At 50.5% G+C, this 27,904-nt stretch overlaps 1 protein-coding gene across 2 annotated transcripts; it reads right to left on the reverse strand.

The window, feature by feature from the left end:
- Positions 1–283: 283 nt before the first annotated feature.
- Positions 284–27,432, reverse strand: TOP3A (DNA topoisomerase III alpha). 2 transcript variants are annotated; one of them, XM_004776539.3, is made up of 19 exons: positions 27,253–27,432; positions 22,798–22,857; positions 21,768–21,841; positions 20,851–20,926; positions 19,589–19,697; positions 18,602–18,745; positions 18,292–18,462; positions 17,923–18,023; positions 15,712–15,786; positions 14,427–14,509; positions 12,828–13,035; positions 11,252–11,437; positions 10,928–11,057; positions 8,226–8,339; positions 7,960–8,125; positions 6,270–6,413; positions 4,755–4,877; positions 2,244–2,905; positions 284–345 (listed from the first exon to the last, which is right to left on the reverse strand). In XM_004776539.3, exons 1-19 carry the CDS (start codon positions 27,430–27,432, stop codon positions 305–307), a joined length of 2,847 nt encoding a protein of 948 aa, XP_004776596.1. In that variant the 3' UTR covers positions 284–304. The 2 variants fall into 2 exon arrangements, with proteins under 2 accessions (XP_004776596.1, XP_004776595.1); XM_004776538.3 differs by having other exon boundaries at positions 284–971.
- Between the last annotated feature and the right edge of the window lie 472 nt (positions 27,433–27,904).

Consider the following 27,904-nt stretch of genomic DNA (forward strand, 5'->3'; position numbering starts at 1 on the left):
TATCACGGGACTGCTGTAAAGACACACAAGGGATGGGGCCACCTCTGTGCAGCACGGAAGCACATGGTCTTACCCGGTCCCTGCTCTGCTCTGCAGGGCAAGCTGTCCGTGCGGCTGGGAGCAGCTCGGCTCAGCGCCTGCCGTGTGGACAGGGAGGAGGGGCTGGGGCTGGGAGGAGAGGCCAAGAGGGCCAGAGGTCGGCGAGAGGTCACCCGAGCACTGGCAGTGGTCTGTGCCTGCCCCTCTGCCACCTGTCGCTAGACACTGCACCACACCCACCAGAGCAGAGGGCAGGATTCTTTATTCAGGAACACGAGCTGTGGGGTGTCCTGGCCACAGTGGTGTCTAGGGAAAGAAAAAAAAAGCTTCTTCGATAGACACGATTTTAGGACAAGAGCCACGTTCTCAACTGCACCCTCCTTTCTCAGAATGTCTGCGAGTGGAACCCTGTCCGGGCTGCCCGGAACATGGACCAGGCATGCAGGTCCCTCAAGGGGACCTTCCAGAAGGGAAGAAAGCCCCAGAGGCCACAGTGTGGAATGCGCTCAGCCCGCCACTCAGTGCTCTGCAGCGCCAGCAGCGAGGAGCCCCAGGCGGAGGGCCACCATCCACCTGAGACGGATTCTCCAGGCGGCGGTCTGGATCCTGACTCCCCAGCACAGGCAGGCCAGGCTCCAAAAGCCACCGCTTTCCTCAAGGCCTCCAGGGCAGGGAAGGTTCTAGTGAAAATAGCTTATTCCCGAGAAGAAAGGGGCAGGTCTGAGGAAGCGGCCCTTTCTTCCCTACCCTGCCTCATCTGTTCTGGGGACAGAAGGGACGGGTGTGTCCAGGCTGGTGGCAAAGGCTGCATTTCCGGGGTTTCTTGGGCATGGACCCTGAGTCTGTGGAACCGGCCCGGGCTCTTTTGCTTCTGGCCTCTGGCCCCTGGGTTCCTCCTCTGCTTCCCGGCCAGCTCAGGGCTCTGAAAGTCCCTGTGGGAAGAGTCAGGGGAAGGCTGAGTTCAAAACAGACACACCGAGGAGGCAGAGTGTCCCCCCAGCCTTTGTGCGGCCGCGACCACCCACAGGCCAGGCTGCCTTCCCTCCTGTCACCTTCGGGGGTCCTGATGCCACTCCCTAAAGAACCCGGAGCCTTTGGGCCACAATCACTACCCTGGTAAGAAGGGTAGTGCCGTCACTTCATGCACCTCTTTTCCACCCACTTGGCAACACCCCGTGACCAACAGCCTGCTTTCCACCTTCCGTGCAAGGTCACTGAGCTCTGGATCCTTCCAGGCCTCAAACAGGCCTCTTAATTCTGACTGCCCTGTCACCCAGGACAACTGATCAGCTGGCCTGGAGGTCAGACAATGCTTCCTTCCAATGGGGGGACAATACGCCTGAAGGGAGTGCAAGGCTAAACCACATCTCACACACTTCGAATGTGAGCCTGTCGTGGCAGTGACGCTGTCTCTGTCCCCTTGCCGGCACCGGTAGCCAGCCCTGCGCCTTACCAAGCCTTCTGGGTTCTTCCTGTACATTCGGAGCTAGCGGCTTGTATGTCAGAATCATAGTCTGAGACTGTCTAATGACTTTAAAAAGACAAGAACCCTGAAAAAGGCAAGCAAGTGCTCATCCTACTGAGCAAACTGTGAGGCCGTGAGGTCGAGCCCTCTGTTCAAGGATCCACAGCCATGCTTTGTGCCCGGGTCTGCCACAAAGCTCCCACCAGGACTCTCAGCTGCTCTGGCACATGAACTAAGCGTCTGCCGTGCACTGGAGCGGGCAGGAACTGTTTCCAAGGGCCTCTGGGTGCATTATCCACCTTGCTCCAATGTCTGGGGGCAATTCTCACCATATCTGGTTTGGGGGCACCAGGCCCAGGCTGTGGAACCCCGAGCAGGTTCCCAGACATTCCCAGGGCCAGGCTCCACATCTGAAGGAGTGCGGCCGATGACGAGGACCTCCTGAGCCTACGGAGGCTAGAGGAGACCAGGGCTTGTGGGGTCAGGCCGACCTCAGGCCGCGTGGCTATGAGACCCCGAGCACAGGCAGCTCGTTTCCCTGGGCCTCAGCGGCCTCATGGTGCTGAGCTGATGGTGGTGAAGACACACAGCGGGTGTCCTTGGCACACCACCGGGCACCCCGCAGGCTGCTCCAGGGGCTGCCCCAGCCTTTCCTTTGGAACCTCCAGCCCCACCCCTGCCTCCCTCCCTCCCCTGCCTCTGGGCTCTGCCTGGTCCAGGGGCCAAGCCCCTGCCTCACCTGGAGCCATGTTCTCGTCCACCCACTGAAAGAAGCCGCACTGCTGCTCCCTGGGCTTGGCGCACGTGTGGAACTGGCGGCCCTTGTTGGGGCCGTCCTTCTGCACAGTCCGGGTGACGGCAGGCTGGCTGCATAGGCAGGACATGCTCCCCCCGCCGCCGCCACCACCACTGTCATCCCTGGGTCGGCCAGACCTGCCCCGGCGGTCCCCTGTGGCAGGCGGGCGGCCCATTGAGCCACCAGGGGGTCTTGAGGCGGAGGAGGGAGGCCCCCCAGCTTCTGGGGGGCTGCTGTTGGCCCATAGGAAGAAGCTGCAGCCGCCACCATTGCACTTATAGAACTGGCGGCCCTGGTTGGGGCCCTCCTTTCGCACTGTGAGCAGGACGGCCTCCTGGCCGCAGTTGCAGGTCACCGAGTTGCTGCCCCCCGTGGCGGTAGCAGGTGGTGGTGGCATCCAGGGGGTGCTGTCCATTCTGTTTAGGGACTGGCTAGCCTGCAGGTAGTTCGAGGGCTGGCTGGCTGACTGGGAAGCTCTGGGAGGGCCCCGTGAGAACCTCAGGTCCAAGATCTCCCGCAGCGTCTCGTCGCATCCGCCAATGCAGCCGACAAACTCCAGGGGCATGGTTGGGGGAAGGCTGCCGCGTTTGAACTTCAGCTTCAACCTAGCCGGGTCGGAAGATGAGAGAAAGTCTTACTACCAGCCGCAAGCATCTTCTCCTTGTCCACAGAGGGCTGCACCCACCAGCCAGCCATGAGCCCCTCCAGGTGTTGAGAGCGCGCAGTGGAGACAGAGGAAACAGTGAAAACAGAAGAAATTAATCAGGAGACCCTGATTAATCTCCAGAACAGACAGCTCAGGGTGCCGGGGGGCTCAGTTGGTTAAGCGTCTGCCTTCGGCTCAGGTCAGGATCCCAGGACCCTAGGACTGAGCCCCACGTCGGGCTCCCTGCTCAGTGGGGAGCCTGCTTCTCCCTCTCTCTGCCTCTCCCCTCTGCTCATGCACATGTAGGCACAAACACTATGTCTCTCAAATAAATAAAATCTTAAAAAACAAAACAAAAACACAGAATCCTTGGAAAGGTTGACTTCCTATAACCAGCGGTTCTTGGGCACGTGGACCTTCCTGGTGAGGTCAGAACTATTTTGTAACAAGGCTAAGAGGTTATATCTGTTGTGCTCTCGTCCTCCCATGTTGTATGCATGAGTTTGCAGGAGGCTACAGCCCATGAACCAGCCCAGCACACTGACTGCGAGCAGACACGAGAGCCAACAGTCTCCAACGAGCCAGATGTTAGACTCAGAAAGATGGAATACGTTTCCTTTCTGTTTTCTGCTTTGCAAGTAGGCATTTTCTTATCTTTCTGCTTTAAAATAGGTAGAAATAACATATTATATATGCTAGTATGCATATTATAAAATGTACAAGTACATTTTTATTTAACAATTGTTAGATTTTATTTATTTATTTGATAGAGCAATAGTGACAGAGGGAACACAAGCAGGAGGAGTGAGAGAGGGAGAAGCAGGCTTCCTGCTGAGCAGGGAGTCCGATGGGGGCCTCGGTCATGACCTGAGTTGAAGGCAGACACTTAACAACTGAGCCACCCAGGTACCCCAGCAATTATCTTTTTAAAATGTTTCCACTTTGGGGCACCTGGGTGGCTCAAGTCGGTTAAGCCTCTGCCTTCGGCTCAGGTCATGATCTCAGGGTCCTGGGATTGGGCCCCTCATCAGGCGCTCCGCTCAGCGGGGAGCCTGCTTCCCTCTCTCTCTGCCTGCCTCTCTGCCTACTTGTGATCTCTCTCTGTCAAATAAATAAATAAAATCTTTAAAAAAAACCCACAAAAAAACACGTATCCACCTTAATGCAGAATACTGTAGTACTGATAAACTTAACCCACAATGAATGCTCTCTGGGTTCCTTCTGTAATGATTTTTAAGAGTGTACGGATCCGGGGCACCTGGGTGGTTCAGTGGGTTAAAGCCTCTGCCTTCGGCTCAGGTCATGATCCCAGGGGCCTGGGATTGAGCCCCACATCAGGCTCTCTGCTCAGCAGGGAGCCTGCTTCCTCCTCTCTCTGCCTGCCTCTCTGCCTACTTGTGATCTCTGTCTATCAAATAAACAAATAAAATCTTTAAAAAAAAAAAAAAAAGAGTGTACGGATCCTATGACCGAAAGGTTTGAGAACCAGTTGTACAGAGGGCTCTGGGCTCTTGCGAGGAGCTTGGAAACGCTATCCGACAGCAGGATATTCACTTCCCGAGAGTCTACTGGGCAGCAATCTAGCTGGAAAGGTCAGGGAAAGGGCGTCCTCATGGTTCTTCAGATTCGTGGAGGGCGCCTCCTGAGCTGCCCAGGAACCTGCCCCCAGGCCCAGCTTCCACACTGCAAAGGCAGGGATGGGACCCAAACCGATTCGAGACCACCAACGCAGCTGCTGCTGGGCATGGCGAGCACCCCGCAGGCTCAGCTCACCTGTAAACCGGCCAGCTCACCTGGGCCCAGCTCACCTGTAAACCGGGTGCGGCTGACACACTGGACACACGCTCGCGTCCCTGCTGGCCTCCAGCACAGAGTCAGGGAACCACACGGCTGACCGGCATTCTGGGAAGCCCGTGCAGCTGAGGTAGAACCTGGAGAGGGAGCACAGGGAGCGGGGTTGGGCTGGAGCCACCAGACTGCAGGAAACACACATTCCTGGGGCACTGCCCGTCTGGCAAGGAAGCTTTTGCTGGCCGATTAAAGGACGCATTAGCTTTTTTGGAGGATATATGAATGGATATATGCAGTCACTGGTACTGAATGACTGAGCAAAACTGGCCTGCATTTATTTTTCATCTCCCTAAGAAAAAGAAACCGCCATTGCTGACTCTGTTTTCTACTTAGAAACCAGCAACCTACTGACCAACTAACTGCTGGGCCATGGCAAGGCCCAGTCCCAAGGGCTCCGTTCAGGCTCCGGGCTGTGCGCTCTCACATGCTCCCTGACTGCCCCACATGACAGAACTTAGGTCACAGCAAGGCAAACAGGCAGGGGGTGGTCTGGAAACCTGCCCAAGGAGGCAGGTGTGTTGGGTGGGGTCGCTGGGAACAGCACCCTGATGACGGGGTCTTCCCTCCTGACACCTGAACCACATTGTTCTTGGCCAATGGTTTATGGCTTCCAGTCATGAACTTTAGAGCCAGAGAAGCCAATGGGAACACCATTTACGACATCCTCTGAGTGTGCCTGGGCATGACTGGACCAGGGAAAACCAACCCACTGAACCTCAAACCCCAATTACTCAAACAGCAAATCTACAAAGTCAGAAATGGAAACTGCCAGATAACCCCCAGAGTGGGAAATCCCCCAGGACAATCTCCAGACGTCCTCGGGTGACCAAGCACTTGGAGCACATACGGGTTAACCCCACAGCCCGTGGGTAAGTACTTACACGGGGCTACCGTGCACTGGGCTAAGCCCGCCCCGGCACTGGCTTCTGTGCTTGTGGGCAGCCCAAGCCCCAGGTCAGGCCCACTAAACTCTGGCTTCTGAGAGCCAGGCTGGCCGCCTCTGCCCCCGAGCCAGTGACGTGTCGGCAGTCAGGGAACCCAAGGGGGTCGGAGAAATGAAGGGGTGGGAGGACCTGGGATCAAATTCTGCCTTTCTTGACCAGGACACATTTCACTGAATCTTCACCCTTCCCCCGGTAGATATCACTGCCCTAGGCTTATAGCAAAGAAAATAGGGGCACAGTAGCTAAATAATCTGCTCTGGGACACAAAACCTGGGTGTGTGGTGGAAGTGCACAGGGTAGGCGATGTCCTATCCACAACGGATGCGGCAGTGCCATCATCCCACACCTCCTCTGAATCCCAGAGTGCCTGACGCCTCCAAGGCCAGGTCCCCGTCAGCTACCCTTCTCTCCAATACCTAGTCCAGCAGCCACGGCAAGCCCACCCTTAAATATTGACACAAATGACAGTGTCCAGCCAACCCAGCAAGTGCTGGGCAAGCAGACGTACAGTGCAAGTTGGGCACTGACCCGCCATTCTTCTTGGTCTTGAGGACCATGTCCTTGTTGCACTGTGGACACTTCTTGATGGGCTCCGGCATGCTTGGGTAGATGGCTTCCTCCTGGGCCACCTCAGCCCCTTCCCCAAAGTACTGGGCTAACGCTTCATCCAATCTGAAGAAAGAGCAAAACACTCACAATATTCTTTGTGGGTTTTTTTTCTTTCCAATTTTATTTATTGGGATGCCTGGGTGGCTCAGTCAGTTAAATATCTGCCTTCAGCTGAGGTCATGATCTTGGGGTCATGGGATCGAGCCCTGCGTCAGGCTCCCAGCTCAGGAAGGGGTCTACTTCTCCCTCTTCCTCTGCCTGCCACTTCTGCTGCTTGTGTTCTCTCTCTCTCTCTGACAAATAAAATCTTTAAAAAAAAAATAAAGATATTATTTATTTGAGAAACAGATAGCGTGCATACACAAGCAGGGGCAGAGGGAGAGGAAGAGGGAGAAGCAGACTCCCCACTGAGCAGGGAGCCCGACGTGGGGCTCTATCCCAGAACCCTGGGATCATGACCCAAGATGAAGGCAGATGCGTTAACCATCTGAGCCACCCAGCTGCCCCTACAATATTCTTATGTGCACATAAGCTGAGTGTGACCAGAGACAGCAGCTGGCTGCTCACCACAGGCCTGATGCAGAGAACAGAGGCAGAAATGGCTGGGTCAGCCAAGCAGCCCTGGCTCCTCTCTGGCCCCCGGCAGCTCCCAGGAGGGACCCAGCTATGTGCAGGTACTTCCGCTTCATCACACCCCACATCAAACAAAACTGTACAGAGTCCCTGCACACGCTCCTGAAGTGTCTGTCTGTCTGGGTTTACATTTAAACGAGCTCATCTGTTTGTTTGTTTTTTAAAGATTTTATTTTGGGGGCGCCTGGGTAGCTCAGTCTGTTGGGCGTCCAACTCTTGATTTCGGCTCAAGTGCTGATCTCTGGGCTCAAGCTCTGTGTTGGGACTCTACCCACAGCGTGGAGTCTGCTCGAAATCCTGTCTCTCCCTCTGTCCCTCCCCGCCTTGCACGCGTGCTCGTGTGCACTCTCTCTCAGGCTCTAAAAACAAACAAATAAATAAAATCTTAAAAGATTTTAAGTAATCTCTACCCCCAACCTAGGGCTGACCTCAATCCCCAGATCAAGAGTCACGCGCTTTACCGATGCAGCCAGCCAGGCGCCCCTGCTTGTCCATTTCTTTCCCGAGGTGGCACAGGCAGAAAAGGTGTGTTTTCCTGATGGCATGCACACATACTGCCTGCTACACGGCCACCTCCACACACTCCACTGGACACAGTGTCGTACAGCAGCCCTGAGTTTACAGACTTGGAACTGTGTGCCTGTTAACTCAAGACAGAACTAAAATTCAGAGGATGGCATCTCTAGAGCCAGCTGCCTGGGATAACCGGCCCAGACTTTTCTGCTCACCATTTCTAAGCTGCCACGGCTTTCTAGGAAGGAAGAGGACTCAGGAGGAAAAGTGGAAGGGGGAGGAGCTGCATGTGGACTGCCCTGCAGAAGGTGAACCGGGCTGGGGGACAGTCAAACACCCGCGGGCCCACCACCTGCTTTCTGCTGAATCGGTCCCACCCGCTCCCCCCTGCTCAGGGAAAGGTCAAGGCCCAGGAGGCAGAGCTGAAAGACCTTGCGTGCAGGCAAGCGGGGTCTGGACTCACTTCTTAGCTTTGGCCACCGCTTCAATGAAAACCTGCTTGTATTTCTGGACTTGCTGCCTTAGAACCACCCACTTGTCCTTCTTGCCTTCACAGATCAGCTTCAGGTCAGCTTCCAGCTCGGCCCGGAGGTCAGGCTTGGACATCTCATAGCCCATGGAGTCATAACCTGCAGGGAGAAAAGCAGTGTTCCGTGGGGCCCCACGCAGCACCCCTCAGGGGCTCCAGCTGCACAGCTCCGCGACCACCCACCTTGAACTCCTGCTCACCTTCCACGAGCCCCATGCCCAGATGCCCCGGGAGAAACCGCTTGTCCGCCGTGAGCCCAACGTACATCCGGGCCTTGATTGTCTCGATGTGCTCCGCGTGAGTGGCATCAGTCCCTGAAAGCCACTTACGGTTACTCAGGGCCATGCAAACTTTGCCCCTGCTGTCCCATGGGTACCTTCCTCTGCCTGGACTCCTCCACTGCATTGGGCCCACGCAGCAACCGCATCTCCCCTCATGCCCGCTCACTCACTAGAGCTGTCCACGCCAGCAACGAGCCTCCTCTACGTCTTTCTCCTCTGCTCCGCATGGCAGAGCCACGGCTGGAGCCCACATCACGTCCTCTGCATCAGGATAGCGTGCTCGGCCTCCGCCTTTCTGGTTCTATCCTCCACCCAACCCCTTTCTTACACTGTGGCTGTAGGGATCTCTGAAAACAAGTTCTGTCATCGAGGAGATATAAAATCAAAACCACGAAGAAATGCCACTTCACACCCACTGGGCGTGAAGCATCAGCAAACAGCACAGAGAACAAATGTTGGCAAGAATGCATGGAAACCTCAACCTTCGTGCGTGGCTGGAAGAGCGTAAAACGGGGCAGCCCCTGTGCAGATCGGTCCAGAGGCTCCTCAAAACATAAACCCAGAGTGACCACCGGACCCAGCAGGTCTATCCACGTAAGGGAACTGCAAACCCACCCACACACAAACCTGCACACAAGCGTGTACAACTGCCCCAAACCGGAAATGACCCCAATGTCAATCCACCGATGAACGGAGAAACCAACTGTGGTCTTAGCACACAAGGTAACAGTACAGGGAACGGAACGGAAGCAAGTACTGATTCACACTACCGTGAGCATGTCCCTTGAGAATACATGGTTGAAGAGGCCAGCTACAGAAGACCACATGCCTTATCACTCTAAGTATACAAACTGTGTAGAACAGGCAAATCTACAGAGGCAGAAAGATCAGTGGTTGTCCAGGGCTGGAGGGATGGGAGGGAAGGGGGAATGGGGTGAGACTTCTAAGGGATACGGCATTTCTTTGAGGGGATAAAAACATTCTAAAATTAATTAAGGTGATAGCTGCATGATTTTGTGACTGTACTGAGCACCGACTGTATATCTTAGATCAGTGAATCGTACAGTACATGTATTATGTCTCAACAACGCCGTTAACATTTTTAAGAAATGTAGCTCTCTTTGCTCCTTTCCTCAGAAATCTTAAATGGCTCTCTGCGAGCCACAGGCCAGCACCCAAGCCCCTCAGGTCAGTGTGCCAGGCCCTGCAGTTGGGCTGCAATCATCTTTCCAGCCTCGCCTTCTGGGACCACCCCATCTGCCCCGGCTACAGGGACACGTGCTCCCAGTCCCTCTGTGCTCCCTTGGACTCTGCCTGTGCTGGGCCAGCTCAGTCCCCAGGAATTCTTACTGTGAGGTTTCAAGGTCCCTGCCCCATCCCTGCAGAGCCCAGCAGGCTGTGTTTGTGTTGCTTTCATCGGTTTCTCCTGTGAGATTAGCTCTTAATGGGAACAGGATGCCTAGGCCCTATACCTCACTATGTCCCAGGGCCTAGACCAAGGTTTTAATGAGTACATCCAGATGGGCACACAAACTCTAATTTGACTTAAACAGACAGGCTCTCTGGACAGTCCAACAACAGCCACCGGATTCCAGAAGGGGCCCTTCTTGCCCGAGATGACAAAAGCCACTAATGGGTCGTGAGGGGGCCATGCCCCGGGGAACAGCTTGCTTCCGGGACACGCCCAGGGAGCCCCACTTCCCCTTCCCAGCACTTCCCTCTCCATCATGCTGCTGCCTCTCTGAACTAGGTTTGGCAGAGACTCTCCTCAGCGTCACAATAAAAATGGACAAGGGGCAGCAGATCAGTTACAAGGGACCTGCCTGTAAACTGGGGGCCAGGGGACCTATTGTGGAAAAACAATTCTGGCCCAATTTCTTGTTTAACCTCATTTCAATTTCTAAACAATTAGGGGAAACGCTTTAACAAAAACTCAGAACACAGCCACCTGTGGCTAGCTGCAGGGTGGCTGACCCAGACGCCACAGGGGCCTGGCAGGGAACGAGCAGTGAGAGAAGCCAAGTGAGAAGAGACAGGTGTCACCCCAATTCAACCGACTGCTTCTACCTGGGAGGGAAGGCTTGGGCTGCCAGACCTCCCAACACTTCCCAAGACAAAAACACAGACGTTTATGTGGAATCCCTCAAGTTTTAGATGTTGGTACCTTATGCAAAATAAAAACAAACCCCTGCATGGGCCCAAAATCCTGAGTCCACGGACAGGACATGGCCAGGGTGCTCCCAGTCCAGACCTCTGAGTTCTGGGACACATCCACATCCCTATCCAGCTGGCGTGGAGCAAAGGTTAAGAGCGTAAGTGTGGACTTATTCAGACCAAGATTTTAATAACTTGTACAGTGGGGCGCCTGGTTAGCTCAGTGGGTGGAGCGTCTGACTCCTGATTTTGGCTCAGGTCACGATCTCTGGGTCACAGGACAGAGCCCTGCACTGGGCTCCATACTGAGTGAAGTCTGCTTGGGATTCTCTCCCTCGGCCCCCTGCCTAAATAAATGAGCCTCCCTTCAGCTGTAGAGGGGGTGAAGAAGAGGACACCTATGGCACAGCTGCTGCAAAGACCAGAAGTACAAGAGCCACTGGTCACCACGGCAACAGGCTACTGACCAATGCCGTGCTTCTCCATGAGGGCGATGAGGTCGGCTTCGGTGAGCAGCTGGGGTGGGCTGGTCTCCCCGTCCACCATCTCCACAGTGCTGGGCTGGAAGCGGGCGCCTCTCTCGTAGACAGGGAGGGTCTACAAGGGAGCAGCAGAAGCGTCAGTCCAATCACTCCTCATGGCACTGAGGCAAAAGACAACTGCCATTTCAAAGAGCATGGCCCTGCTCCAGTGGACCACACCAGGGCCGGGAACACGACTGCCTTCCCCTCTCTCTGAAGACCCACGGGGGATGTGAACTCTGACCTCTGACCAGGCCTGCGCTTTATTACCTTGTCACTCCAGTGGTCATACGGGTACACGTCCAGATAGTTTCGGGCCAAAATCACGAGGCCATGAGCCACGAAGCGTTCCTGTGCGATGTCGATCTCCACAGTGGTCTCCTGGCCCTGAGCATCGTGGGAGCAGCAGGCCAGGAAATGGCGCACTATGAACTCATACAGTCGCTGCTCGTCTCCCTAGAAAGACAAGAGAAGAGTCTGCAACTCGCTCCAGAATATTACCACCCAAAGGACCGCAGCCTCACTGGTAATCTGGCCTGGTTTACACCACCTTCTTGCCTCGAGCTCTGCACAGAAGAGGGCACAGGGCTCCTATGTAGGTCCTGCACCCATGCAGAGTGCCAGGCTAATCTTTTTATGTAAACCCATTTTTTTTTTTTAAAGATTTTACTTATTTATTTGACAGAGAGATCACTGGCAGAGAGGCAGGCAGAGAGAGAGGAAGGGAAGCAGGCCCCCCGCTGGGAAGAGAGCCCAATGCAGGGCTCGATCCCACGACCCTGAGATCATGACCTGAGCCGAAGGCAGAGGCTTTAACCCACTGAGCCACCCAGGCGCCCCATTTTTTTTTTAAACTGAGCTCAAGGAGAAAACGAGGAAAAAGCATAACAGCTAACAAGAGACCCCTTGTATATTAGACGCAGGAAAGTTGTAGGTGGCAGCCCTGGCTCCCAGCGTTTGTGGTGATTTTCTACCAAGTAAGTAATCAAGGGCCTAGTGAGGCTCGATCAGTCACACAAACATTAACTGTCATCACATCTCAGAAAGCTGGAAGCAATTTATTCTTAAAGAACCGATTTGGCAAAATAAATTATGGTACATCTATGCAATTGTTAAGTGTTGTACTTGAAAATATTTCAGCATACGGGCAACGGCAAATGCCTCTTCCTTATAATCTTTTGAATTTCCTAATATATGATAAAATGAACATATCATCACATTTAAAGCCAGAGAAGGACCGTGTGTATTAATAAAAGAAGGAAACAAAGACCAGACAGGACTTAGCTTTGCGCTAAGCCTGCAAATCGGCCCAACCAGTTCGGCCTCATGGAGCGCATCCCCCCAGCCAATGGCCAGAGCAGGTGAGACGCCTGAGGTCTCTCAGGGCTGCCTCAAAGCCCTGCCACTACTGGCCCATGACAGGAGGCCACCTGTGTTAGGATGGCAGTGGAACCCGGTCCCGTCTGGGGAGGCTGGGCGGTGGGGGATGCATCTAGTTAACGAGGGGCCAAGAAGACCAAGCAGTTCTGTGGGGGCCCCGTGGGAGCTGTGCAAGGACACGGGGAAGGGGAACCGCCCAGCCCGCTGTGGAGGGTTTGACAGAGCAGGAAGTGCGGCTGGACAGAGTAGAGCCCACCCCGGGACGGGCGTGGGAGTGTTCAGGGAGGCCAAGCGGGACGGTGAAGCAGAATTTTGACACTGACGTCTCTTTGCTAAAACGGGAGAGCTGTTTCAAAATAACTTAGTTCCTAAAGTAAGAGCCCGCAAAGTACATTCAAGTGCTACTGGCCCTTTGTTTCCCCTTCCCCTTGCTGGGTTCCAGGAGGCAGGAGTTAGGGAAACCGACCTGCAGGCTGCCGGTGTATTTGGTGGGGTGGATGGGAGGGTGAGCTTGATCAGACTTGTTCCCATTGCGTGGAGTGGGGCCACCCCGTTCCAGAATGCTCTGGGCAAAGGCGCCCCAGCGTGGATCTGGGATCTGCTGCTCCACCAGCACAGTCAGGTTCAAGTCTTTGGGGAAAATGTTTGTTTCAGTGCGAGGATAGCTGATGTACCTAGAGCAAAGGCAAACAAATAGAAGAAATTGCTACAGTTGCTCTGGAAACAACTGAATTAAACTGGAAACCCCCAGAGACACCTGCCGTGCCCCATCTGCCCTAGGGGGCTCACCTGAAGGCAACCTAGCTTCCCTTTGCTGAGGGAAGTTCTTACATGGGGCCCCCAGTGGAGTGAGCAACGGCAGGGCTGCTTGCTGAAGATACTCCAAGAAGCCAAAGAATAGTGAGAGGGACGGCACGGGATGGGACACACTCCTACTCGGCTCACCAGCGGCTGTGTGGCTGGGTACATGGTCCCAGCCCAGCATCATTGCTCTGCCAGAGACCTCCACGGCCTCAACCGTGGCAACAAAGCACGTTTCTATGACTTTGCTCTGGCTCTCAGTTGGTTAAGTGTCTGCCTTCGGCTCAGGTCATATCTCAGGGTCCTGGGATCAAGTTCCAGGTTAGGCTCCCTGCTCAGAAGGGTGTCTGCTTCTCCCTCTGCCACTCCGCATGAGCCCTCTCTCAAATAAATAAAATCACTAAATAAATAAATAAATAAATAATGCTAAAAGAAAAGACAAAAATAATGCTGCCTAATAAACCATAATGTGGAACCTCCATGTAATTTGACATTTTTTTGTTGGCCACTTAAATGGCATTAATGAGATCATTTACGTTCTTGTTTCCATACAAGTGTTCGAAACCAAATGTGTATTTTACATTTAAAGCACGTCCCAATGAGCACAACTCCAATTTCAAGTGCTCAGTAGTTCCCTGTTGTGAGCAGCTGCCACACTGGTTAGTGTGGACCACACTGTCCCCGGATGGCGTACAATGGGAAACGACTCCTAAAGGTGCTATGTGCCACCGGCCAAGGCCCTGGGGCCAGCTGCTGAGAAGTCAACGGTGGGATGTGAATTTACTCTACGGGCTCGTATTTTAGGAAGTGATTTTGAAATGCCTTTTCCGTATCAGAGAACCCAGCGTCAAAATTCTTCTACTTTGGAGCTCAGGGGATGTCTAGACAGTCTGTATTTCCCCGTAAGCTCTAAAATGTTTTACTCTGGGGCCCCTGGCTGGCTCAGGGGTGGAGTGTGTGACTCTTGATCTCGGGGCTGTGAGTTTAAGCCCCATGTTGGGTGTAGAGATTCCTTAAACATAAAATCCTTTTAAGAATTAAAATAAAATAAAGTTGGGGGTATCTGGGTAGCTCAGTTAATTGTTTCTTGATTTTGGCTCAGATCATTGTCTCAGGGGTGTGTTAGGCCCCATGCTGGGTGTGGAGCCTTCTTAAGACTCTCTCTTTCTCTCTCTTTTATCCCTCCAAAAAATAATTAAAAAAATAAAATATTTCACCTTGACAAAGATGCACTGAATTCTATTCCCAAGTGTGGAATATTTACCCTTGAGTGTAGAGCTTTTCGGCAATCCTCATGGTTTCTTTAGCATTTATTCTCAACTTTCGAGAAGCCAGCTTCTCAAGTTCCTGTTAAACGTGTTACAGGCAAGTTAGGGTGTAGTGTGGAGTCAGAAGGCACGACACAGCCACACAACTAATCTACACAAATGCCTCGCCCGTCACTCCGGCTGCTATCATACAGAGGGGGAAAAGGCTGTGCTGAGGGAAGCTTTCTCGGCCTGCCAGGCAGATCTGATGGGCAGAAAAGCAAGCATTACCCAGGAAGCTGACAGATTCCCAGGCCCTGAGCACTGGGGATTCTGACAGAGGAGGATTGGGATTGAGGTGAGAAATCTGCATTTTTCAGCAAGCCAGCTAATACCCAGATTCTAATACAGGTAGCCTGGGAACCACACTGTGGGACAACCACCCGGGCCCTAGTAACTTCTCCTGGATGATGAGTACCATTCGTCAAGAACTCTGGGAGGTAACTGGCAGTCCTGCCCTTGGAGACATTCCACCAGTGCTGCTGGCTATATGTCAAAGCATACTTAGCCAGTGAGGAATATTACACTTACATCTGCTATAGGAAATCAATCCATAACTATCCCCTTGCCCCTTGTCGATCCAACCACACACACACACACACACACGTCACAGATAAACAACACCTTGCCCACCAGTCCCCGCACATTTCTTTTAGCTGCTGTTCTGTATTTTCAATCTCCAGAGTGAATTCCGACAGAAACTATACTCTGAATTTTCCTGCAAAGTGGTCACTGGGAAAGGGCACCCCCCACCCACGGTAGTTAACTCCAAGCTATGTCTTGGAGGGCTCTTCCTGGATCTCAAAATTTGAAAAACTCTTGTTGCTTTTAAGGTAGGCTCTTAATGCAGATCTTTAAAAATGATGCTTACACAGATAATGCAGAAACATTAAAAAAAAAATGCTTAGGCAGAAAATAAAAACCAAGCTATTCCAATTACAATGATGTAAAACACAACCCATGTGAAAAAAAACAGAAGACACTCAGAGGGGTGATGGGTCTTCCTCTTTTTGTTTCCCAAACCCCACAGAAAGCAGCTATATTGCATTTATTAACTTAGGGGAAAAAAAGCCAACCAAACAAACCCAGCATTAGAAGACTAAGTGGGCCCTGTTTCGGGGTTTTTGTTCTTCCCAAGCACCTCCCTGCATGGCCCCAGGAAGGGCGATGCTCGCTGCCACCGGGTCCCAACCACGGGAAGTCAGAGCTCCTGCACGCCTGGAGCACTCTTCTGGAACATACCACAGTGTCCAAAGCTTGAGGCCTCCACTTGCTCTTTGCCTTAGACCTGACCTCCACCACGGTTGCCCTGGGATCCTAGAAGCCAGAAAAAGCAGAGGCCATATGAACCTGTTGGTGCACCTTCTCCGGCTTTCCTGGGCAGCCTCAGTTCACCATTCTGGACACCACTAGCAGAGGGCCCTGCTTGGGCGTGAGAGGACCTCGAGGCAGGTCAGTTTGTAGCCCACAGTATGGTGAAGACATCACCCCTTCCTGCTCAAACCAAGGCTTTGAGGGGCGACTGCACCAGCTGCTGTGAGGGCTGCCCTCACAGCAGCTGGTGCATCTCCAAAGAACTGTTTCCTATCTACGCAAGCAGTGGAGAATTTTTTTTTTTAAATTCAGAATTAATACCAAGTTAAACTTAGGAAAAACTACATACTACAAGCTGGAGAACTCAATCTTTTTTTTTTTTTTTTAAAGATTTTATTTATTTATTTGACACACAGAGAGAGAGAGAGAGAGATCACAAGTAGGCAGAGTAGCAGGCAGAGAGAGAGGAGGAAGCAGGCTCCCCACTGAGCAGAGCGCCTGATGCGGGGATCGATCCCAGGACCCTGAGATCATGATCTGGGCTGAAGGCAGAGGCTTAACCCACTGAGCCACCCAGGTGCCCCGAACTCAATCTTCAGACTGACTTCGCACTTTTGTTTTTTTGGAGAGAGAGTGAGCAGGGTGTGGCGGGGCAGAGGGAGATGGAGAGAATCTTAAGCAGGCTCCACGCCCAGCGTGGACCCCAATGCAGGGCTCAACCTCTTAACCCCGAGATCCTGACCAGAGCTGAAATCAAGAGCTGGATGCTTAACCAACTAAGCCGCCCAGGAGCTCTGCCCAACTTCACACTTTTAAGAGACTACAAATGGACAAAGAACTCAGCCTAACTGATTCATCGATGAGAACATTTGTGTTTCAAAATCCGTATTTCTCTGCAAATGGGAGTTGGTCCAGGTGCTCTTTATGAGAAACTCAAAATATCCAACTGGCTAGGTTTTCCAGCACCATATCGCAGTAAAGGAGAAAAAGCACAGCTCTCTTCTAACGAATAGATACATGCACAGTGTCACAGACATGCAGGGTGGCTGTGTGACCTCGAGGGTCAAAGGGTGGTGCGGTGCGGAGCGCGACTCCTGGGAGGCAGTGTGGTCTTCGGAACGGGCTGGAGAGCCTGATACTCTGGGATCCAGCCATGCTCTGCTCCTTACTGGCTGCAGAGTGTCTGGGCACAAGTTACTCACGTCCTCATGCATCACCTGAAAGGTGGGGACAGTACCACTGCACCCACAGGCACCATCTAGATTGAATCAAATTACATAACATATGGAGTGTCTGGCACTGTAGCAGGTGCTCACAAGTTACCATCCCCCCCATCAAATAGACAATAAACCTGCCAGAGGCACACGTGACTCATCCAAGTACAGATATTTGAGCTTTCCTTGGCATCACTGCACGCAGCTGCCACGGTTAATGCTGTCAAGTATGCGCTGGCCAGATAGCAGCAGCATCACAGCACAGAAGGTGGGTCTGAGGGCTGCAGCTTGGCCGCTGACTGGCCGGTAGCCCTCTGACGTGCTGCTGCCTCCTGACCTGTGCTCCCCCCAGGCCCTTCTGTGGCTGGCCGCCTCCTGCTAATCACCTGCACCTTCACTGTGAGAGGCCTTCTATGACCACACGCCGAGAACAGTCCCGTCCCTGTTCCCGGGCTCTGTTCCTTTCAGATCCTTTTACTTGCTAGCATCAGTTCCTGCAGGAAATTCTTGTTTGTGACTTTCTTCTCTCTAGATCTCCTCATCTGACCAGTGGAAGAGGGAGCTTGACCAGATACTGTCCAAACTCCTTCCAGCTCTAGGAGTCTCTTGTTCTAGACTGGTCTAGAGGCTTCTGAGTTATCTCTGGTGACAGCATTCTACTGCAGGGAGAGATTGAAGCTATACAGTTCTTAGTTTCTGACTTTATCTAAAAGGTCTACGGACCCTTTACTTTCACACTGTTTAGTGTTGTTTTTATGGACTTCCAGTCTTACTGGTTCCCCAAAAATGATATCCTAAGAAGCAAGCAGAAAGCTTTGGTTCAGTGGGAAAATGGAGCAGGACCACCTCTGCTAACAGAGAAGGAGCGGCTTGGGAGCCTGCAGAATGGTCTTCCCAGATCATTAAAATTCCAAATATTTCTTACCTCCATGCACAGCTGGTAGAGGACAAGACAAGCCGTGTGGTTAAAGAGACGATGCCTTTTCCAGTTGAATTCTACGACTCCATCTTTATGGTCATGAGTTACTGTATTGGGGACAAACAGGAAGGCCATGACTTACAGAAGCCGCATGATAGGACAGACAGGACAAAGTACATTGCAGTAAAAGTCCAAAGGAATACGAAACATTGCTTTGGGAATATTCTGGGTCTCTAAGAAAACTAAGTGTATTCTGAACCCCGTAATGGGGTGGGAGGAGGGACAGCAAGGCTGAAAGACTCACACATTAGCACCATTTATGCTCCTGGGTCTTGCCGGGCCCTTGGGCTCCATAAACAACTCCCCCAGCCTTACCTTTAATTTTGTGGAAGATTTCCGGCACAAAAGCCTGAATGGCTTTGAATCTCTCCACCACGAACCCCAGGGTTGGGAACTGGCAGCTGCCGTAACTGATTAGCTGCTCTGCCAACACCTCGGGAAAAATCCTCTGAAGCCTCAGGGTCTGGAACCTAGTGAAGGCGGCTCCTACAAAGGGAGGAAGAAGGAAGGAGAAAATGGGGGACCGCAAGGGCAAAGGTGCTTACACAGAAACCTCGTTCTCAGTTCCATAACCCGACACCCACTGGGCCACGTGGATCCCCAAAGGAGCTAGCTGGCGGCTCACCGATTCTCAGGTCCAGCTCCTGCCTCACGTCCACGGCATCGCTCACTCTCTGATCGGGCTCCGTCAGGTTTTCACAGGCCGCCCGGACAGCTCGGGGGGTGATCTCTGAGAAACGGGCTCTCAGTACCGGCAGATTGGGCTTCACTGTGGAAGTCACCAGGGTCAAAGTCAAATCATGGGGCCATCCCAGCATAAAAGGCTCATTTTTCTTAAACCACCTTGAATGGAAGGTAAACCATCTCAACATGCTGTGAGGCAACCAATTCTCTGATTAGGTTAAATAAACAGCACGCTAGCCACCAAAGAGGAAAACTCCACCATGACTGCTAAATTTAGTGCGATCAGAAATGTTAACAGTGGTGTGAATTTTAGCAATTCAAGTGAGTTTCAGCTCTTCCCTTGGTGAGCCTCTCAGGATCCTCATCTCACCTGCTCTCTTCGACTTTTATGGAAAATTAAAATACTGTCAATTAAAAGATCCTGGGGGGGAATTTCATGTCCTGGCGTGGAAATAACACAGGACGCCTACACTATCCCTGAAAGTTAATGTACTTAAATTCTCAGGAGTCGTTACAGCTTTCAACACAAACATATTTTGGGAAAATGGAAACCGTCCACTCTCGGAAGCCTGAGAATGGGCTGTGCATCACTTCCTCTAAGTTACCCTAAATCATTGGTCCTGTTCGAGTCATTCAAGTTCATTTCAACAAGTATGTGTTAACATCCCAGCACTGTACAAAGAATACAGCAAACAAACACAACATTCTAGAATTATTCTTTGTGTGTCAGACTGGCCAGACTTTCCAGAAAGCTGAGGCTCCTGGGAGTTTATTAACTTGCTCCAGGGCACACAGCTGGGGAGAACTGATGGATCCAGGGGTCGGGGGAGACTCTCTGGGGAGGAACTCAGCCACGGCCCGTCCATGCAGGGGAACCATCTACTTCTGTGGTCCCAAACTACAGGAACTCGGAAGCCACAGCACTTACCAGCCCTGCACACGTGGATAATTTCAAACCCGATATTTTCACCTTCTCTATCACAGTCGGTCCAGATCACCAGGGCCTGGCACTGCCGAGTCTCTCGTTCCAGAGTTTTCTGAAATTCCCAGTGGAGAAAGAGCAGTGAGAACACAACTGCAATCACTTGACACCTCTATGCTAAAGAGATTTGACAAAGATTAGGGATGTTCTTGGAATATGGCAACTTGGCAAGACAGAGAGATCTGGGACACTGCTCTTACCTCCTCTAAGGATGCCAAGGCCACTAGCACAATCCTCCAGCTCAGAATCACAGACCTGTAAGCAAGCTTCTAGAAGCCTGAGGGTTTAATACAACTACCCTAGTCTGACAAAACCTGAAACTCAGTTCTAACACACACTTGTAACTCTCACGGTTCTGATAATGTTCTGGTAAAATAAAATAAAATCCCTAAATTGAGTTTTACCCCAAGAAGGCTTCCTAGCCAGCAGTGAACTAATTACAGGCACCCTGAGTGCTTGCTGTCAACTGACCTTTCACACCTTGTTGTCTCTCCATTCTAATAAGGGCTAGAGTCTAGGATTAATAACTTAACAGTATTATCCCCAGGATTTAAACAACTGCTACTACAAAAAGGCTTACTTTAGTTCCTTGGCTACATAGTTTAAACGGCTTCATTTATATGATAAGTGGGAATAATTTTTAAAATCATGGTACTGGGGCGCCTGAGAGGCTCAGTTGGTTGAGCATCCGACTCCTGGTTTCAGCGCAGGTCGTGATCTCAGGGTTGTGGGATTGAGCCTAGAGTGGGGCTCCACACTTGTGGGGAGTTTCCTTGGGATTTTCTCTTCTTCTACCTCTGCCCCCTCCCCCGATCGCATTCTTTCTCTAAAATAAATAAAATCTTTAAAAAACATGCTAAAAAGGGGTGCCTGGGTGGCTCAGTGGGTTAGGCCTCTGCCTTCAGCTGGGTCATGGTCTCAGGGTCCTGGGATCAAGCCCGCGTTGGGCTCTCTGCTCAGCGGGGAGCCTGCTTTCCCCTCTCTCTCTGCCTGCCTCTCTGCCTGCTTGTGATCTCTCTGTCAAATAAATGAATGAAATCTTAAAAAAAAAAACTATGCTGAAAAAATAAATAAAATCATGGTACTAAGAGTGGTGGGAAACTTGATCTCTGAGTTCTAATGCATTCTGAACACAGGAATTGCAGGTCAATTATTTTCTACTCGAAGCTGCTCAACTCCAGCACCACACGTCTTCCAGAACATCCTACCTTGATGTCTACAAAATTCTCCGGGCAATACTTTTCAATTTCTGCTTCAAAGAGGACCAGGGGATTGCAGCTCTGCCTAGAAAAGAAATGAAAACAAAACACATCCAACTTCAGCACGGGACAGAAAGTCTCCCATTTTCATGAGAAAAAATTGCTCCAGTGTCCTCTCTGATAGACCCCCAACAGAAAAAGACCCACATGAGACCGCCAGAGGGGTAAAGGCAAGGCTACTACCCTCTGCACAAAGTATTTTCCGCTTTCTGTGACAACAGGAGTGGCCTATATGAAATTCTGGAACTCTTCTGTGCATGTCTGCAACAATGTAAATGTAATCCAGTGGCTACGTGAAACAGGTCTGGTTCCTTTAAGGGAAATACACATCCGAGTGGTTGTTCGTTCTAAACGTACAGCAAAAATTCACAATGGTTCAGCTGATCTTAGGCCACCACTGTGGTCTCTATGGTTTGTCCACTCAACACACCCATGTTGGAATCCTAACTCCAGTGTGATGGTGTTAGAAGGTGGGGACTCTCCTAGGTGATGATGTCACTAGGGTGATGGTACCTCATGAACAGGATTAGTGCTCTTAGAAAACAGGCCTCACAGAGCTCCCTAGGTCCTGCTACAGGTGAGGCCACGGTGAGAGGTTAGCAGTGCAATGGGGAAGAGAGCCCTTCACCTGACTGTGCTGGTATCCTGATCCCCTACTTCCAGCTGCCAGAACTGGGAGAAACAAATTTCTATCATTTACGAGCCCCTCGAGTTGATGACATTTTGTTAAAGCAGTCTGAAAGGACCGAGACAGTTGCCCGAGTATTGTAAGCTCTGCAGTGAGATCGACATGCCTCAAAATTCCTGTAGCATTTCGCAACTTACTGTAATAATCAGAAAGTTCTTCCCCCGGGAATTGTACTGACCATTTGCGAAACTGCATCTGGAAATCATGAGCCAGCAAATGTCCAGAAACTGAAGTCATTATCATGGTAACATTCTGAATGGTAACAAAATTCGAGTTAGTCTCCTAGCAACCGTATCTTCCCAAATCATCCAAATAAAAGGGAGAAACATCTATTAAAGAAAAAAAGGCAGGGGGTTGCCAGGGCCTTGGTGGGGAGTGGGGAGGGAACAGACGGAACACAGAGGACTTTAGGGGCAGTGGGAATATCCACATGATGTTATAATGACGGATACACGTTACACTTTCATCCAAACCATAGAACGTACAATACCAAGAGGTGACCCTAATGTAAAGTATGGATTTGGCTGCTATGATGTGTCAGTGTAGGTTCGACGGTACAAACACATCGCTCTGGTAAGTGATGTTGATCATGGGGTTGGGGGAGCTGGTGGTGTGTTTTGTGTGTGTGGCGGTGGTGGGCGGGCGGGGGTGGGACAGGAATTCTATAGGGAATCTCTCTACTGGCCTCTCAATTTTGCTCTAAAAAACCAAAATGGCTCTTAAAAAAAAATTCCTTTAAAAAAATAAAACCAAACCTAGTTGATCAATAAGATATGAACATAAATACACTATCTTTGAAGCCAAATACCACAGGAACACTATCACCATTCTGATTCTAGCACTGTATGACTTTGATGGGATTTAAAGTTTCCTCAAACTCTTGTGTATTGGCTTCTTTCTTATTATAAAGAGATGGGACCACATTTAATTAAAAAGTGGGACTTCCATATAAATTATAAAATGGTCACCTGTCATTAGAGATCTTTAGGTCTTAACAGTCATTATTCTTAAAAGATTATGACTTATTCTACAGCGGCCAGGATCATTCTTCTCAATCAAGTAACTCAAGACAGAAACGATTTAGGGATGACCTGTAGTAAACAGCTGCCCTTTTTATAGCCACAACGAAAAACTCCAGAATGTACCCCCAAATGGCCCATGGATCTTAAAGCACATTTCAGCTATATGAGAAATATTACAGCACCTACCTGGCCATATAGATGATAATCAAATTCATAGATCTTGTTGAATTTTGAAAATCCTTCCCTCTATAACAAAACAAAAATATAATAGATCGATTGAAAACAAGAGATTCCTCAGCCTTAAAGGTGAAACAGAGCACTAGTAAGCGGTAAGACTGTACATCCTAAATTACGTCCTAAAGACAAAAACTAGGCTACGTTACTAAGACCATTTATGAAGTAGGTCCTCAAAATAGTTCCAAGCACGACTGGTGGAATCCATGGAGTTTTTACGCTGGAAGGTAACCTTGAGGTCAGCTAACGTCACATCTTCTCATAAGTGAGAATGGAAGTGTCCAAGGTCGTATCACAGATTAAAAGCAGAAGGATTAGGACATAATTCTCTTGACAATTTTCTCCTTCTTCCCCATTTACTTGTACTACTTTCCGGCTGTCCAATTATACCTGACAACTGTGAGCACAAGTAAGTCGTTCGCTTTTCTGAACATCAATTTGTTTTTGAATAAAGTTACCTCTGGGTTCTCCTCTGGCTCTAAAATCCAGTAATACTGGGGCGCCTGGGTGGCTCAGTCGTTAAGTGTCTGCCTTTGGCCTGGGTCATGATGCCAGTGTCCTGGGATCGAGCCCCACGTGTTCGGCAGGAAGCCTGATTCTCCCTCTCCCACTGCCCCTGCTTCTGTTCCCTCTCTCAAATAAATCAATAAAATCTTTATTAAAAAAAAAATCCAGTGATACTATGAGCCCCAGTCAGAACTGGAATCCAGTCTATAAAACAATTCTTCAGCTTGCAATCATGGATGACTAAGACTCTCTCTGAGTAGATCCCACATTCCTCAACAGGGATATTAACAGTAGTTACATATGTGAGTTTTGCACCAACACTACCCAGAAGATAAGAAAATGGCCTACTGGGAAGTGGAAAAATATTCCAGGGCCAATAAGGGTCAGTGTCGAGAAGATTCTCCTCTGTCTCACTATTTTTTTTTGAGTGGAATTTTTCTGAGTGGAATACTAAATGAGGTTCTCTTTGAGGCATAATCACAATCCTTAAAAAATATTTAATTAATTTATTTATTTGCAAGAGAACACATGAGCAGGGGAAGGGGAACAGGGAGAGAGAACTCTCAAGCAGACTCCCTGCTTGAGGGCCAGTCATGGGGCTCGATCCTAGGACCCCAAAATCACTACCCAAGCTGAAGGCAGACACCCAACTGACTGAGCCATGTCAGTGTCCCCAGACTGACAAATTTTAAGAGGGAATTTTAGTATCAGATACTTAAGAGTTCACTGGTTGCCAATATCACCAAGAAAAAAAATCCCCCTTTACAAACTCTAGTTGCTAGTTAAGCCTTTTAGTAATAGAGATCAGAAATTGTCTAATCAGTAGTTTCTGACTTTTTTTTTTATCAGAAGCAGGGTCTGCAGCTTTTTTCCCCCAGGAAAGTGGGACTTTTTAAGAAAGTGGGACTTTTTCTGACTTTTTAAGAAAGCTCTGAAGCCTTCCTTAACAAACAATAATATAGACCCTGATATATAACAAGGCTAAAATCTGCTTACTCAGCCTCTCCTCAGCCTAGCCGCAAGTAATTCCTAAGGTGCGCACACCCATTGTCCCTCGGGTCTCTTGAGAACGCAGACAAAAATACCACTGTTCTAGATACACCTTTCAAGAGAAATAACTTGTCTTATAACATTCGTATGACCCCAAAACAGGGCTCATCCAGGTGGTTTCCTCTCCCAGTGTTAGCCTCGAGGATGTGAAATGCTTTTCCTGAAATTTCAAATCTGCCCCCCAATAATTCCCATTTGATGGAACGCAATTATGTGCAAGTCCCCATTTGTGTGAGGTGCTCAGGGAAGGGTGGATGATCCCAAATTACAGTATTTCTGGAGTCTGGAGAACGAAAAGAAAAAGAAAAAAAAACAACTGCCTGGTAGACCAAGAATATAGCTTTTGTGCTTTCTTTTGCAGTGTCATCCACTCTGTTAAAAAACAAAAACAAAAACAAATCCTTCTCTAAGTGCACTGTAGGAACTGTCACACTGCTGCCACTAAATGCACCGCAGGATTAAGACTTATCTTTCTGGGGGCGCCTGGGTGGCTCAGTGGGTTAAAGCCTCTGCCTTCAGCTCAGGTCATGATTCTGGGTCCTCAGATCAAGCCCTGTATGGGGCTCTCTGCTCAGTGGGGGGCCTGCTTCCCTGTCTCTCTCTCTCTGCCTGCCTGTCTACTTGTGATCTCTATGTCCAAAAAAAAAAAAAAAAAGATTTATCTCTCTGAATATTAAAAAAACATGAAAAAACTGTATACACACAGAAGGTTGTAGTTTTCAATTTGTGGGTGTTTTTGTTTGTTTGTTTTAAAATATTTATTTATGCTGACAGAGACATCTAGAGAGGGAACACAAGCAGGGGCAGAGGGAGAGAGAGAAGACTCCCTGCTGAGCAGAGAGCCCGACTCAGGGCTGGATCCCAGGACCCCGGGACCATGACCTGAGCTGAAGGCAGACACTTAACAACTGAGCTACCCAGGTGCCCCTCAATGTGTCTTTTTTTTTTTTTTAATAGGCAGAGAGGCAGGCAGAGAGAGGAGGAAGCAGGCTCCCTGTTGAACAGAGAGCCCGATGTGGGGCTCGATCCCAAGACCCTGAGATCATGACCAGAGCCGAAGGCAGAGGCATAACCCTCTGAGCCACCCGGGCGCCCCCACCCCCCGCCATGTGTTTTTGAACGCTATTGTAAACGGAATTGTTTTCTTAATTCTCTTTCTGGATTGCTCATTGTTACTAATTTGTGATCTTATATCCTACAACTTTGCTGAATTTATTAGCACTGATGGTCTTCTGTGGCTTCTTTAGGATTTCTATTCTATAAGATTATGTTGTCTTCAAATAAACATATTTTTAATTCTTTTTAATTTAGAGTTCTTTTTCTTGCCTAATTGCTTTAGTTAGAACTTCCAGTAATTTTGGATAGCAATGGTGAAAACAGGCAATCTTGTCTCATTCCTGATCTCAAAGGAAAAGCTTTCAGTTTTTCACCCTCTGGCTAAAGTTAGTAATAGGATTTTCAAAAAATACCTTTTTTCATGAAGGGGATTAAATTTTTATCAAATGCGCTTTCTGCATCAATTAAGACGAACCATATAGGTTTTAAGTGGGGGATTACTGGGGTTGTATCTGTGTTTTATAAAGTCACTTTGGCAATGGAGAATTTCAAGAGTGAAAGGCGAGGGAGAAAGCTACTGGAGTTTTCCGTGTGAGGGGTCAGGGGCCTGAACTCTACAGATACAATGGCAGCTCTTGCTCCCACTATCCACGAGCTAGAAATGGAGGTCTAACAACCTCCTCTAACAATGGAGGTCTAACAGCAGGTCGGCTATCCCCTTGGGATGTTTAAGGAGAAAAGGGCAGGGAACTTCTTCTGCCCCATACTCTTAGAAATGACCTTCAGAAAACCATTTCACGATCCACCTTATATATTTTTTAAAAGATTTTATTTATTTATGTATTTGTCAAAGAGAGAAAGAGCACAAGCAGGCAGAGAGGCAGGCAGAGGCAGAGAGGCAGGCAGAGGCAAAGAGAAGCAGGCTCCCCGCTGAGCAAGGAGCCTGACAAGGGACTCAATCCCAGGACCCCAACTTGAGCAGAAGGCAGTGGCTTAACCAACTGAGCCACCCAGGCGTCCCTCATGATCCACTTTAATTGGACAGATTTTTCTGAACAGTTTTGCTGCCTCTGTGCCAACCCGTATACAAAATCTTTTACTTTCCCCTTCCTTTGCAACTGCAGTGTGTCTAGGACACATACTCATTCCTTACTTGCCTGTTCTTGGAGTTTGTACTAGTAGGAATAGGGCTGAGCTTCCCTCTAATCCCAAAAAGCTAGTTAGTTGGTAATGCTCGGACAGGGCTTGACTGCCAAGTTAAAGGACTCTGTTCAGTGGTTCCCAACAACCTGAGTTTTCGAATCACAGGGACCAATGTTAAAATACAGACTTCTCTGGGACACCTGGGTGGCTCAGTGGGGTAAGCCTCTGCCTTCAACTCAGGTCATGATCTCAGGGTCCTGGGATCAAGCCCCATATCGGGCTCTCTGCTCAGTGGGGAGCCTGTTTCCCCCTCTCTCTGCCTTCCTCTCTGCCTACTTGTGATATCTCTCTCTCTCTCTCTGTGTCAAATAAATAATAATTAAAAAAAAAATACAGACTTCTCTGATCTCACCCCAGACCCACAGAACAGGCGGCGCCCCAGCTGGTTCCGATTATCAGACAAGTTTGGGAACCGCTGCTGTGGACGAGGAGCCACAAGGTTTTCAAGTACACGGGTGAAGCGTCGTCTTAACTATATTTTTGCATGCCTATCACTGGGAAAAGACAGGAAGCGAAAGCAATGACCCAGGAGTGAGAGAAGTGGGGTCGGCTCCCGCACCCGCACAGCTGATCGGAAATACGCCTCCTTACCCGCCTCATGCGACCGTTGGACAGCAGGTCGGCTATCCCCTTGGCCGCGTCGTTCTTCTCGGCCACACAGAGAATTTTCCGCACGCCTCGGAAGGCCACCGCCATGGCAGCGCGGGACAAGGTCCGGGCTCCCGGCCGTTCCAGCCAGCGGAGCGCGCAACGGGCGACCGGGAAGATCATCCCTAGGCCCCACGCCCGCAGCCGGCCCCCGGGTGCTCACGCATGATAGAGAAGCCAGACGTGAGGTTCACCCGGCGCCCTCCTTAACGAACTGGGGCCTCCGGGAGCCGCCAGCGCCACCTTCCGCGGCCTGTCACGTCCCCTCAGCCCGCCGGAGTTCAGACCCGCTGCCTCTGCCAGGAATCCCGCACCGAAGGCGTCCCGTTTCCGCCCGCCTTCTCGCGCTACATCCGCCGGGCACGAGCGCCCCGGGACTGCGAACTACAATCCCCAGACCTCCCTGCGCCCCCGGGTCCCCCGCAAGTTTCCGTTCTTCCGCCCCACTTCCTTCGCTTCCCGACAGCGGTTGGTGAGTCGACTCCTCCTTGGGAGAGGCCGCTGGACGGTTCTGCCCAGACCTGTCGCGCGCTCACAATCTTTTTCTGTCCCGCTCGGAAGCTAGGCGGACGCTTCCGGGTCACGCGGCGCAGAA

Source organism: Mustela putorius, unplaced genomic scaffold (genome assembly GCF_011764305.1).
Source record: "Mustela putorius furo isolate JIRA1106 unplaced genomic scaffold, ASM1176430v1.1 tig00000731_pilon_pilon_pilon, whole genome shotgun sequence".
NCBI classification, from domain to species: domain Eukaryota; kingdom Metazoa; phylum Chordata; class Mammalia; order Carnivora; family Mustelidae; genus Mustela; species Mustela putorius.